This window comes from Thrips palmi, unplaced genomic scaffold (assembly GCF_012932325.1).
Source record: "Thrips palmi isolate BJ-2018 unplaced genomic scaffold, TpBJ-2018v1 HiC_scaffold_12, whole genome shotgun sequence".
NCBI classification, from domain to species: Eukaryota; Metazoa; Arthropoda; class Insecta; order Thysanoptera; family Thripidae; genus Thrips; species Thrips palmi.
This window is the reverse complement of record NW_023144623.1, coordinates 7126887-7140154: the sequence shown is the minus strand read 5'-3', so window position 1 is coordinate 7140154 and position 13268 is coordinate 7126887. Positions and strand designations below refer to the sequence as shown.

Below are 13268 nucleotides of genomic sequence, written 5' to 3'. Positions count from 1 at the left end.
CGCCGGCCCCACGGGGCGCCCTGTGGGGCCCAGCCGGCCCCCCAACGCCCCCGCCGCGCCGCCGCCGCCGCCGCCCGCCCCGCGCGCCGCCCCGGCGCACCCCCTGCACTACGACACGCGGGCCATGCAGTACTACCGCCTGTGGATCTACACGTGCAACGGCCTGCTTCTCGTGTGCGTGCTGGGCTTCGCCGTCACGGCGTGCCACACCGTCGTCTTCGACCAGCGCCGCAACCTGGTGCCGGGGCTGTCCCTGCTGCAGCCCACCTTCCTCTACGGCTACTTCGCCGTGCTCTCGCAGAGCGGCTTCATCCAGATGATAGGTCAGTGCCTTTTCCTCTACTTTTCAATGATAGATTAGTCACTCAAAAAAGCAGAATAATCTTGAAACCGGTTGTTTTTTTGTGACTGGTGGGGTTGTGATTGTGTGTAATTCCAAGTAACCGCCAAGATCCCCAGATTCCCTAATTGCGGCAAGAGTAGCCGCCCCGCCCCGCCCCGCCGAGCCTGAGGTGGTTGCTGATAAATCGGCTCCCTTTGTCGCGGCTATTTGACCGCGGTCTCTGAGTGACTCCTCGACAATGGTGCCGCTCGCTCAGCCCAGCGCCGCCCAGCGCAGCCTCCATGGGGTGGGGCGGGGTGGGGCGAGGCGCGCAGGATGTAAAAGATAACATCGCCTCTTGTCCCGCGCGTCCCTTTAAAGAATGGCATGCAAATAAACCAAGGCGCCTCTTAGCATTAAAATCAGCGGTGGCCGGGGTGGGGGGTGGGGGATTAATCCTGCTGGGATAGCGGGCCGCCCAAAGGCCGCCCCGCCCCTCCACCACGCGGGCGTCATCTTTCCGATGATGCTGCGCCTGGCGTCGCCCCGCCTCGCCCCGCCCCGCCTCGCCCCGCCCCGCCCCGCCTTCGCGACGACGGCGACAACGGACCGCGGCTTCGGCCGGCCCCCGCCTCTCGCTCGCTCGCCTTCTGCTCGCCCGTCCGACCAATTATTTTCTTTTTTCGCGGCGACACTGTTAATTCAAACAAGCCTCGCTCCATCCATCTTCGCGAGGCGTCGCGGAAGGTAATCCATTACACTGCGGATCGGCTGTCTCTTTCCGAGCGGCGGACGCGATGCCAACCGCGAAAATATTTTTTTTTGACGTGTCAGTTCCAGAAGCTGCAGCAGCGCGCGGGGTATTTTTCCTTATTTACGGACCGGCCCCTCCCTGTGTGGCCGTTTGGCGGGCCGGGATGCGCGTTCCAGCCCGTTCCAGTATTCATTCACACCTGCTTGCCCGCAACTACCGCGCAAAACAAAAGCAATCTCCACCCACGCCGCGCCCAGCGCAGCCCAGCCACACGGAGCTGCCGGGCCGCCTGCTCCACATTCTTCCCGCCAAGAATAAAATATCATGAAAACTTTGGCGCCGCCGACGGGTCCGACGGGCCGGTGCGGACGGTGTGCCGCGCTGCGGACCGTTACGGGCCAGCCGGGCAAAGGAATATTCCACGTGGCTTGTTCGCGCCGCGGTTCAAGTGGCCCGCCCCTTCCCTCTCTCTCTCACACACATTCACGCTGCCCTACACTCTCACTTTCTCCCACCCTTGCACACACACACACACACACACACACACTTTCTCTCTCCCTTGCACACACACACACCCACACAGCCGAGAAAACTTGTTACCGCGTATTATTTCTAACGCAGCGCAAAGTGGGCTGGAGGCAGGGCGAAGCGGGGCGCGGCGCGGTCGCGTCAGAGGAAGTAACGACTCGTTTGGCAAATACGTGGCACGAGTGTGGCGGCGTTCTCGGAATGGAAATCTCTCTCTCTCTCTCTCCCCCCCCACACACACACATACTTACACGCGCGAGCGTGGTCTCGCGGAAAATAAGAAAACTAAATTAAGTTGGTGGCTCCCCTGGCCACTGCGCTGCGGAAATGAAGCGAGACCGCGAATGAGGCGAAATAACGAATAAACAGAGGCAGAGCGCGCGGCCGAGCGCGGCGCGGGCTCCAGGGCATCCACCGCGTGCCGCCGTGCCGGCGTGCGAGCAGGGCAGCGAGAGCAGCATGGAGCAGCACACGGCCGAGAGGAACTCACTTTCCTCTCCTGGCAGCCGTCTCGTTAATCATTTCTCAAAGCCGCGCGTTGCCCGCGGGGGACAGGGGGCGGGGTAGCGGAAGGTGGAGCCAGTGCCGCGACGGCACGGCACGGCACGGCACGGCGCGGCACGGCACGGCGGAAGAGAATTCTGATATTAATACACTTGCCGCCGCGGGCCGGCGGCACGGGGCTGATGCCGAAGACGACTTTCGTCGCTGTCTCCCTCCCACGGGCGGGACATCCCGCGCGGGTGCGGGAGGGACAGAGAGCCCTCAGGGTCGCGGGGCCGCATCGCAAACCAGCCGCCGCGGCCGGGAAGGATTAATCACTGTAGGGGTTTACTTTTCCCCGTGACGCTCGCGCTTTCTGGCCGTGTAGGTCAAGGACGTTCTGTTCTTTTTTTGGGGGGAGAAAAGGGGAACCGCCGTGCTGGAGGTGGCCGGCGATCGAGGACCGCGGCGCCGCAGCGTGCTGAGGAGGCCAAACTGGCAACTGGCTCCCTTAGCGCCTGCGAAGTCCGGGGTAGGCAACGCCGCGACAGGCGTGGGGGCCGGGTTGCCTACCCGCCACTTCGCGGGCGCTCGCTCGCCTCGCCGTCCAATCTATCACCGCCGCTACCCAGTCCCCCCCCCCCTCTCTCTCTCTCTCTCGACAGCTGCGCCACCTGGCCAGCAGGCACGGGTTACCACACATCGGACCGACATGCAACTTGTTTTCGATTTTCGACCCCCACTAACTCTGCGCGAGTTCTTCCACTGCCCCTGCAGGCTGCCTGGGCGCGCGGCGACTCAACCAGAAGCTGCTCAACGTGTACTGGCTGCTGCTGCTGCTGCTCCTGTTCGGCGACGCCATGGTGGGCGTCGTGTGGCTGTTCCGCTTCGAGAGCATCTGCGAGGAGCTGCGGCCCTGGCTGCGGCAGCGGCTGCTGCAGGAGTACAGCGTCGACTCGGCCTTCACGGCCACGTGGGACGCGTACCAGCGCGACAACCGCTGCTGCGGCGTCCAGGGCCCCGCGGACTACACTGGTAAGGAGCAACGCGTCGCCGACTTGCGGCGTGGCGGCGCAGTGCGCGCCTGCGGACTCAAAGCTGCGGCTTCAGTTTCCCAAGGACCCTAGCTGCACTGTAAAATAAACTGTGTAACGGGCACACACGAGCGTCATTTACTTGGTTTTTATTTCTCTATTTTTCTCACATGTCAAGTGGTTTGCGCCTAGTTTATTTGGGATATTTGAACACTTCGTCTTTGGTTTGCAGCGCTGAACCGTTCGCTGGGCTGGCTGCCAGACAGCTGCTGCCGTCCGCTCCCCGCGCTGCCACCGCGCTCCGCCGCCCTGCGCAACTTCCACTACCACGGTACGTGCCGCGCGGGTTCGAATCCCGGTTCCGACACTCACTTTTAGTGGTTGACTTGACCGTGCCTCCTTCCGGCGGCAGGGACGACCACGTCGACGCCGTCCACCACGACGGTGGGGCTGGAGGCGGAGGACGAGTACCACATCTTCGAGCCGCGGCCCGAGGACGGCCGGCCCGGCGTGGTCCCGGACGCGGCCGACCTCTACTGCGGCGGCCTGCTGCACCCGCCCGACGGCGTCCCCGGCAGCAGCACCAGCAGCACCAGCAGTGTGGGAGGCGCCGGGCCCACTGGCGGCGGCGGTAGCCTGAGCGGCGTGCCCGCGGGCGGCGGCCGCATCATCACGCACCCCGTCAAGCCCACGGCGCCGCTCACGCGCTTCTACGTCACGGGCTGCGAGGTGCGGCTCAAAGCGTGGCTCACGTCGGCCGCCGACATCCTCTTCATCGTGGGCTACTGCATCCTGGGCTTCGTCAAGGTCTGCTTCCTGGGCATCCTCAGGTGGGTACACTGTGGGGGCGAGCCTCGCGGCGCGCACACTGCACTGCAGTCGTTGATCGGTTTGTTCGGCCCGCAGGTACGAGATCAAGGAGATGATCCAGAAGATCAGGATGCTGCAGGGCGAGCTCAACGCGCCGCAGCTCAGCTCGCCGGACCAGGACCCGCAGGGCAGGAAGTCGCCGCCGCCCGGCTCGCAGCAGGCGGCCCGCTTCTCCAACAACAACGGCTCCCTGGTGACGGGCAGAGGCCAGGGCGCCAGCCAGCAGGACGACTCGCCCGTCATCGGTAAGCTCTGTCTCTCTCGCACCCAAGCGGGACGCCCCGGCAGTGCGAGAGAGACAGAGCGACTTTCTTTGTTGCAGGGAGCTCGCGGACGCCGCAGGAGAGGCGGGGCCGCGCCGACTCGGGCACGACGCCGCTGCTGCTGCAGCCCGCCGACAGCCTGCAGACCACGCCGCTGCACCACACGCCGGCGGGCGGCGCGCTGGGCCTGGACCGGGGCCTGGACCGGGGCCTGGACCGAGTGCTGCCGGACCGGGGCGGCGAGCGCGCGGAGACGGCGGCGCCCCAGGTGCAGCTAGTGCAGCACACGCCCATGCTGCACCACCGGCACCACCACCACCACCACCACCTGTCGCTGCAGGACGGCAACGACTCGGACACCAACAGCCACTGCGCGCTGCTCATCCAGGACGACGGCGGCGGCGGGCTGGCGGGGCTGGCGGCGCAGCAGCATGGCCAGTCCGAGCCCAAGATGGCGCGCCAGGGCTCCAACGGCAACAACAACTACGAGCTGCACGAGCTCCACGAGCTGCACGACATGAACCGCGTGCTGCTGGCGCGCAACCCCACGCACAGGCACCGCAGCGACATATGACTACGGCGTTGGCTGGCCGCCTGGTTCCCGCGCGACAACGTGCAGTTCCCCTTCGGCATCGTGGACAAGGACAAGGACAAGGACGGCGACGGCGCGCCGCGGAGGAGGAAGAAGGAGAAGGACTGAGCGAGAAAAGAGAAAAAGGGAGAGGGGGCGCCCCCGACAAAAAGCAAAAGCTACGCAAAGTGGCGGAGAGACTCGACTCGTCGGCGACTCGGCCCAGCCTGCATGCCGTTTCCTGTTCCTTGCCCCCGCTGCCAGTGGCGTGGCGCGGCGTGCTGGACGGGCTTCCAGACAAGGTCCGGCACGGCGCTACGCTCCAGGCCCCACGGCCCACGGCCACGGCCCCACTGCCCAGGGTAGAGCGCCCCGCAGGGTCGCTGCCCTACCCTCCTCCGCCCGGCTCGGCTCAGCTCCGCGCTATACCGCCGCATGGCTCGGCTGCTTTCTGCTCCGCTCGGCTCCGCTCGGCTCCGCTCGGCTCGGGAAGCTTCTGCGCTACGCCACGTCCAGGCCCGCGACCCAGGCGGCTAAAATCAAACGTCCCGAACTGAATGCATCAGCGCATCGCAAAAGCGGTGACGACAGTGTATATCGTGTGTTCATTTTATAGGTAATGTTATGTAAAAGACAACGCCCTTCGAGGGGGAAAATAATACAATTTTGATCAAATGAGAGACGCTTGCGAAATGAGCGAGAAAGGTAGTCATGTGGTGAGTGGACCTCCCTGAAGTGTGGATTGGTACCTGATGAAGAAAAGCAATGGAATCGGAACTGTGGTGTCTCACGAACAAAGGAACATCTACTGCTGCACTGGCAATTGATGCGTGCCTTCTCCTGTGTGATATGCAATTTTGCAATGGACAACAAGCAATGTTCTGAGTATAGTGTAAGTCACACGAGTGGGGAGAGAAGACATATTAGGCCATAATTATCTCCAAAGTCTTTGTCAAATTTACCAATTAATCCTGAAAGGTGTGCCTTTGTTTCTCATCAGACAAGCTTTATGTGTAGTTTCAAATTTGGTTTATCAGAGCGTAATGGAACTAATTTTTTTTCTACATTGTACCATTTTGAGATTATTATCAATTTCCTTTAAATAATTAAGCATATAGAGTGACTGATTTTGAACAATGTTAATAAGTTTGAATATTTAAAAGTTACAAAGCAATATGTGAGTTCATGTTCAACTTTAAATTTTTACTTATTTTTGGTTTTACTAGTTTGTGAAAAATGTTAACATCTTTTTCAGTAACACGATCTGAAATTTACACTTGTCAAGGAGGGCATAGTCTGACAATAGATATCTCATCCTGATTTGGAGAGGCAAGAGTCACTAAAAGAAAAAGCTTATCAACAATAATGAACATTTGGAGTCAACATAAAACTGAAGTGCAAAGCAGATGAAAATAAAACATTCAAAACTTGCTCTCAAGTTAGATTTTGCACTGATAGAAGAAGTCACCGTTTTCTTGACAAAAATAACATAAAACAACATATTTCAAACCTTCACTCTTAAGGTAGATATGCCCCCGCAATGGAGGGAAAAATTACCACAGACCAGAACCACATAGGTGATTTGTATCCCATGAGTGTTGGAAAAGGTGGCTCATGAGAAGTTAGATATGTCTCCTCAGAATGTCCCTTTTCAAAATGCTTTAACCTCCAATCAATTAAAATGTTTCTGTGAAACTGTTAAGACAATATATATGTGTGTGTTACATATATTACAGCATGTCCGTGACCAGTTTGCACAGCAAACGTAACAGTCCCCTGAGACAAGTCTTCACACAGAGAAACCCTTTTTGTTGCTTGTATCCCAATGTACATAGTGCAAAATAAACAAGGGTGCATTATTTCTCTACATCTGACCAAGATCATTAAATCTAACACAATGATCCAGACATGTCACATCACCACAAGCAATGGCAATGAAAGGAGAAGCAGCGACAGAGTTGAAGCTTACCTTGAAAGGCTCCGACAGCTTGGTGATGTTGTCGACCACTGCACCACCAATCACCATCTAATTTTAAAAGACAAAAAAAATTGTTTTTAAGAAAGTACTTATATGACCGAACATCTTTAAAGTTCAAGACAAGTTCAACTCACTACATCAGGTTTTTCCTTAGTTGTTCCACCTTGAGTGTTGGGTTTCAATCTGTGTAACATTTGAAACACAATAAGAGTACAGACAGATGGAGAGAGTGAGAATGAAAACTCTTTAAATCGTGTAGTCACTAATCACAAGAAATATGAAAACTAAAATCAAAAATACCTTTTAAAATTCTGCTTGGCTAGGTCCACTGCAATTTTTGCACCTACAGCGGCATTATTTTGGATAAGAGCAACATCTACAAGGAGTTAAGAACACACAATCAAAGTAGAAACTATTTCTGTTATTACTCTACCAGTGAAACACCTTTAGGAAAAGCAAAAGAAGTACCATTTATTGTCTATGCAAAAGGATACTAGTACTTAACGAACGGCCAGCTGTGCTTTTCGCAACCTGGCTGAGCACATAAGGTGTAATTTCTTTACCTCGAATGCCACTCTCATTTGCCTTACTGACAGCAACTTTAATAATTTCCTCCATTTCATCACCTACAAAAGGACAGGCATAAAAAACCATAATAATAGTTTCTTTTTAGGGTGCAAAGTCTACAATGTTTGCAGCTGAACTTACGCGGAATGGCACTCTCTTGTGGCACAGGCACCGCAATGACTAAACCACTCCTCAGTCGGCTGTTTCTCATCACATGGATTAGACCGGCTGCCTCCTCAGATGTGTTTACATTGTATGGAGAAAGTTGACCACTCTCTCGTGAGTAAAATGCTGGAAAATCTTTAGTTGGGCCAAATGAAGCAACCAAGACACCTTGAGTTTCCTGAAATCATTTTTAAAAAAAGCACAACCATTAAAAACTAACAAATGTCACTGGTTAGTAGAAAGGTTCTTCTTACTCACCAGAAACTCAAGAGTCCTTTCAATATCAAGAATACTTTTAACACCACTACACACTACACCAACTGGAGTACAGCCAAGCTCAACAAGATCAGCACTGATGTCCATAGTTGTCTCTCCACCCCGATGAACTCCTCCAATCCCACCTATAGAAAAATACGTAAGTAGAATTGTATTTCCAGTCTAGAAGTAAGGTAAATAAGCAAATAGATAAATAAATAAATTGAAAAGCACTTTGAGAAAGTTTCTTGGAAACCAAAAAAGGTAATGAATGTGTGTTCTAAAGTAGTCTTTGAAATTAAACTAACTGGAAGCACAAAAGATAAAACGATAATTGTGTCTTACCAGTAACCATTACAGGAACATCAACAGCTTTGGACACTGTCAGAGTGGTAGATACAGTGGTGCCGCCATTCAATTTCTGTGAATTAAATAAAGTTGTTTAATCCCTGGTCCACAAAGTACAGTGAAAGTAAAACCTACAAATGAAATCTTACTTGAGACAAGACAAAAGGTAGGTCTCTGTACGAAGTCTTAAAAGTGTCAGTCTTCACAGTGCCGAGGCGAATCAATGTATCATCATCCAAGCCAACTTTGATTCTTCCCTTGATTATGCCTATCGTTGCAGGAACAGCCCCCTGAAATATAAGGCAGATGGTAAAAGTAAATGTGTCAATGATAAAAAAAGTACCTTATTTAGCAATTAATATTTCTATCACTAACATTTTCTCTAACAATTTCTTGAACTCTAAGGGCTGTTTCCACATTTGTTGGATTTGGCATACCATGTGTAAGGATAGCTGTCTCCAAAGTAACAACTGGTTTACCCTCAAAAAGCGCACAGCGGACTTCTTCAGAGACATCAATATATTGTGTATTCATAAAATTACTGTTGCTAGAGAGCTGCCGAGAAAGAAGTGAGAAGTCTGAACTTCTAGTCTGTATTTTGGACACCTGATGAAGCAATTGTGGCACAAGACCTGCAAAACATTTGGACATTCATTAATAAATAACTCAAACAATGCAACTAGTTGCAGCCACATATGTTTGAACAGCATCAAACAGAGTCAAATGGTTATATACTAGCAGCGATACAACTCGCGATGCTTGAGTACATGCTTTATGGTTTCGCCTCATGAGAACAGAGCGTCATTCAGTAGTATCACAGAAATGATCAGAAAAGACGTGCTTTAGCTTACTAACCTAAACGCCGTTGAAAAGGAAGCCTCATGATGGCCGTTAAAGTGAAACATAAAACTTGTAGCACTATTAAAAGAGAAACTTTACGAGTCTGGTTATTAAAAAGTCTAAAAAAGACACGCGAAAATCAGAGTTAAGAGTCCACAGAGTACACGTAAACACAGCTCCACACCACACAACAACAACAAGCTCCTGCGGCGCTGAGCAGACGACACTGCCCACTGCCCAAAGGGATGGTATGAGAATTTGTCAAGAACAAATCAATTCAAATGGAAAACGTTAAGGCCGCGTCTGCAACTTCAAATACATAGTTTCAAGATAGAGGCAAGTCGTGTTCAGCATTTTGTCAAAGACGCACGGTGCCGGTCGGGCATGCCTTGCCACTACACCGCAGGCCGTTGCCGACACCCCGTGCGTGGCATGGCAGGCGGCAGTACGCGGCGCCGCAGAGACTCCGCGCCGATACTCCGGGCGCGAGTCTCTTGGGCGCGGAGTCTCCGCGTGACGTGCACGCGCTCCCGCCGGGACCGCCGGGCGGCGCTCATATCCTCGCGTTGTTTCACCCCTTGGGGAGGAGGGGGAGGGGGGGAAGCGGGCAGGGGGGCGCCCTTGAGTCGATTGAGAAAAAATATCCGCTGGAGCTGGTGCCTGGTGCGGGCGGTGGACGCGGTGGACGCGCTCGCTTGTCGATTGGCGCGGATTCTTTTTTATGGCAGATATGGGAAGAGATATCGCGGTGATTGAATGAGCGAATATCCAGAATCCAGGCCCGGGGCGCCCGAAAGTCAGTCGCGCAGAGGTCACAGGGTGAAAAGAAAGGAGCAACAGTCGGTCTTACTTTATTTTTATTCTTTTCACGTTCATTGAAAGAGCCCAGGCAGTTTACGAGCCTAACTCAAAGAGAGCAAGCGGATCGAGGTGGGGTCAGAATGAGGTCTAGGGATGTTATTTCCACATCCTCCGACATCACTTTGACGCCGTTTTGATTCGCTGGAAACCGCTGTCAGGTGCAACAGAGCATCCAGCAAGTTCGCCTCGCCACCTGATCGGCTGCTGTATGCTGGTCCGTGGCGCACGTGCGGGTGTCGTACGGGCGTGACGCAGGCGGGGTGGGGCGGGGCGGGGCGCGGCGGGGCGTGGCGGAGACCTGAGCTCGGGGGCGACGAACAGGCAACAGGCGATGGTGGGGCGAGGGCGTCGGGCCTGCCTGAATCAGGGCTGGGGCAGGCTGGGGCAGGCTGGGGCAGGCTGGGGATGGGGCGGTAGGTCGGGCGGCCGGGCCCCGCCTGGAGTGGTGGTGGCGGCGCGGGCGGGCGGGGCGCGGGGCGTCGGGGCCGGGGGTGGCGAGGGGCGTGTCGTGGCGCACGGCACGGCCGCGGCACCGCACGCCGCGTCGCCGCGAGCCGAACGGCGCCGAGCCCACCAGTCGTCGTCTCAGCGCTCTGGGGGCCGCACCGCGTCCGCCGCGCCGTGTCCGCCCCGCCTCGCTGCAGGCCTCGTCTTCGCCCACCCCGCCACGCGCCGCGCCCGCCGCGCCCACCCCGTCGCCCGGAGGGAGGCTACCTGACCTGCCCACCCTCCACAAGTGCCCCGCAAAGGTGAGTGCCATCCGGCCGGGAAGCCGGGAATCGAACCACCGCCGGCTGTGCTTCCCCGGTCCTCCCGGTCCGTGCCGCCGGCCCGGCGGTCACCCGGCGGTCGCGCGCCCCTGCCGGTACCCGGATTGCGTAACCCCAACATCGGTACTGGACGACGCGGTGAGCTTACGGCCGAGAACCACGCGGTTCGTCGCACTGGAGGATCCAGCCAGAGCCGGCCTTTGAGGGCGGTGGTACAACGCGGGGTGCGAGAGAGACAGAATCGCCGAATCAGCACGCTGCCCTGCCATGGCGCTGACCTGGGGTCCTGCCAGGCTCCGCTAACTTTCACGTTCCAGAGAGCAGCTTCTTTCACCGCAAGATTCATATTCTTATCCGCGAGGCGTCTTATTGCGATTCGCGACGAAGAGGAAGAGCTGGAGGAGCTGGGAGAGCTGGGAGAGCTGGGAGAGCTGGGAGAGCTGGGAGAGCTGGGAGAGCTGGGAGAGCTGGGAGAGCTGGGAGAGCTGGGAGAGCTGGGAGAGCTGGGAGAGCTGGGAGACCTGGAAAAGCCGGGAGAGCGCCGCGAGCGAAGGAGGCGGAAGGCAAAAAGGCGAGGGGATGCAGCCCGAGACAAAGGGCCGGCAGGTGGCAGACCGAGGGGGGCGGCTCTTGTTGCTGATTAAAAGGTGCCCCGCTCCGCCACGCCGCGCCACGCCGCGCCACGCCACGGCACGTCACGAGCAGCCATAAGACCGCCTCAACTCGGCTTTTCGTTTTAATTACGAGTTTTCCACCTTTCTGGCGCGGCGGAACACGCTTTGCGGGTTCCGTTCCTTTTTCTTCCGCCCTGTGTAATTTTTTTTTCATCTCACGGAATATGATGAAGGAAAGTCCTGATACCGTGTGCGTGTGTGTGTGTGTGTGTGGGTGTCTTTTTGCCGAACCGAGACGAGTGTACCGCTGAGGGGTTTTCAATCTCCAGTCCCCAAACCAAGCCGCCCCCAGCTTCACAGAGCGCGCCCCCGTCGGCGCCAGGCCAGGCGGTCCCGGTCGGATTACGGCCCCGCAACTCCTATGGCCGCGCCAGAGCTCTATACATTCCTCGATGATGAAACTCGCATCAAACACTTGGAACGGCGCACTTGCAAAGTAAGCGTGGATTTCGCTTTAGTACCTAACAAGCCCGAAGGGCTGTCCGTAGAAGTGCGCTCGGTTCGAAGTCCTGTCGGACGAACGGGAGCGACGCGCTCCAGGAGTTGTGTCCACCGAAATTGGTCTGCCGGCAGAATGTGCGACAGAGCCAGACTGGTCTATTCCGGAACGTCAAGTTGGCGGCGCAGTGGTGCCGAGGGATTCGCGGACAACAGACAGAGTCTCTGGCGGGGCGGGGCGGGGCGGGGCGGGGCGGGGCGGGCCTGCCTGGAATACTAAGCGGGTTGGGCTGATCGCTCGCGTGGGAGGCGACGGCAGACGCGGCAGACAGCATTTCCGAAGAATCGCGCTGTCTCTCTCGCACCCCCGCCCGGCTACGCCCGGCGCCCCGCGAGTGCGAGGGAGACAGCGCGACGAGGCTGCTGCTGTTCGGTGAGCCGGCAAAACGGCCTTCACGGGCGGCGGCAGCGCGTCGAACACAGCTTCGTCCGCGAATTACCTAACGCCCCGCGCTGCGAAAGAACCGGGGCGGTGTGGCGTCCAAAGGGGGTTCGTGGCGCCATACTCGGCGCGCTCTCTCGCACTGTGTGCCGCTGGGGTGCGAGAGAGACAGAGCGAGTTTCAAATTGCGCGGGGTTCGACGTCCGAGCCACGGCGGGGTTTCCGTGCGAGTGCGAGGGTTCGTTGCGCGAGCTGGCGAGCTGGTTCCGAGCAACAGGTTTCATAAATAAAAGATGCAGGCAGACACGCCGCCGTCCAGGCGGGCCCTGGCCCTGGCCCTGCCGGCCCAGAGGCGCGCAAAACGCAAAGCCTCGGCAGCCTCGCCCGCAGCACGCGCCCTGGCCGTCAGACCGCCAGGCCGTCACCTCCACTGCCGCCACTCCACCGTGTTTCCAGCCGTGCCAGCCGACGGGGTGCTTGGAGGCGGTGACGAGCGAGCGGTGGGCGCAGCGTGACAGGCGCCCTGATCCGGAAGCCCAGCAGTCGCGGGTCTGGCTGAAGCGGGCTGAAGGGGGGAGGGAGAGAGAGAGAGAGAGAGTGGAGGGAAAGCTATTTCGGTATTTGGTCAGTATGCATGGGAGGCATCACAGAGCTAGTTTGGGTGGCGAGTGTAAACGTTGGCGCGGCTCGGCGCGGCTCGGCGTGGAGGAGGAGGGCGAGGGCGCCGCTGTGTATCTTTTTGTTTAGCTGTTTTCCCTCCGCCCCCGCCGTACGCGTCTTCCTGCCGAGCTGCGAAAACTGTTTAGACGCTGAAGGCGCGATTCACTCCGCACGGAAACACTGGCGACTCGCTTCGCTACCTTTCGATCATCTTCATCCAGTCCCTCATTGTTTGCCCGGAAAGTTTCCCTTCCTCTCACGTTTCGAGACAAAACGCGCCAGGCGTTCCAACTTCCTGGCGAAATACGGGGGGCACAAACAATTGTAGTCCTTTTCACCGGTCCTTGTAGACTGATAATTCCGAGGGTCGTTTTCGTCGCTCTGTCTCTCTCGCACCTACAAGAGGGCGCCTCGCGATGCCGCCACCGCATCGCCTGGCCCTGAA

The 13268-nt window shown here is 57.0% G+C and overlaps 2 protein-coding genes across 2 annotated transcripts; one reads left to right on the top strand and one right to left on the bottom strand.

Annotated features, from left to right (window-relative positions):
* The first annotated feature begins 98 nt into the window (after positions 1–98).
* On the top strand, positions 99–6692 carry LOC117640502. The gene is made up of 6 exons (XM_034377021.1): positions 99–323; positions 2865–3122; positions 3354–3452; positions 3534–3951; positions 4028–4306; positions 4393–6692. The coding sequence occupies exons 1-6, from the start codon at positions 125–127 to the stop codon at positions 4826–4828; spliced, it is 1689 nt and encodes a 562-aa protein (XP_034232912.1). The 5' UTR covers positions 99–124; the 3' UTR covers positions 4829–6692.
* LOC117640714 (pseudouridine-5'-phosphate glycosidase-like) lies at positions 6008–9381 on the bottom strand. The gene is made up of 10 exons (XM_034377535.1): positions 8994–9381; positions 8514–8770; positions 8288–8428; positions 8136–8211; positions 7794–7936; positions 7512–7713; positions 7298–7429; positions 7104–7179; positions 6938–6986; positions 6008–6851 (listed from the first exon to the last, which is right to left on the bottom strand). The coding sequence occupies exons 1-10, from the start codon at positions 9019–9021 to the stop codon at positions 6690–6692; spliced, it is 1266 nt and encodes a 421-aa protein (XP_034233426.1). The 5' UTR covers positions 9022–9381; the 3' UTR covers positions 6008–6689.
* Positions 9382–13268: the final 3887 nt, after the last annotated feature.

What these genes read in the sequence shown, in the direction of transcription:
- LOC117640502 (XM_034377021.1), top strand. Translation starts at nt 125, where the DNA reads ATGCAGTACTACCGCCTGTGGATCTACACGTGCAACGGCCTGCTTCTC. An exon ending in CGGCTTCATCCAGATGATAG is followed by an intron (nt 324 to 2,864) that starts GTCAGTGCCTTT and finishes CTGCCCCTGCAG; the next exon opens with GCTGCCTGGGCGCGCGGCGA. An exon ending in GAGACAGAGCGACTTTCTTT is followed by an intron (nt 4,307 to 4,392) that starts GTTGCAGGGAGC and finishes GCCCGCCGACAG; the next exon opens with CCTGCAGACCACGCCGCTGC.
- LOC117640714 (XM_034377535.1), bottom strand. Translation starts at nt 9,021, where the DNA reads ATGAGGCTTCCTTTTCAACGGCGTTTAG. An exon ending in TGGCCGTTCGTTAAGTACTA is followed by an intron (nt 7,180 to 7,297) that starts GTATCCTTTTGC and finishes AACTCCTTGTAG; the next exon opens with ATGTTGCTCTTATCCAAAAT. An exon ending in GCCAAGCAGAATTTTAAAAG is followed by an intron (nt 6,987 to 7,103) that starts GTATTTTTGATT and finishes AATGTTACACAG; the next exon opens with ATTGAAACCCAACACTCAAG.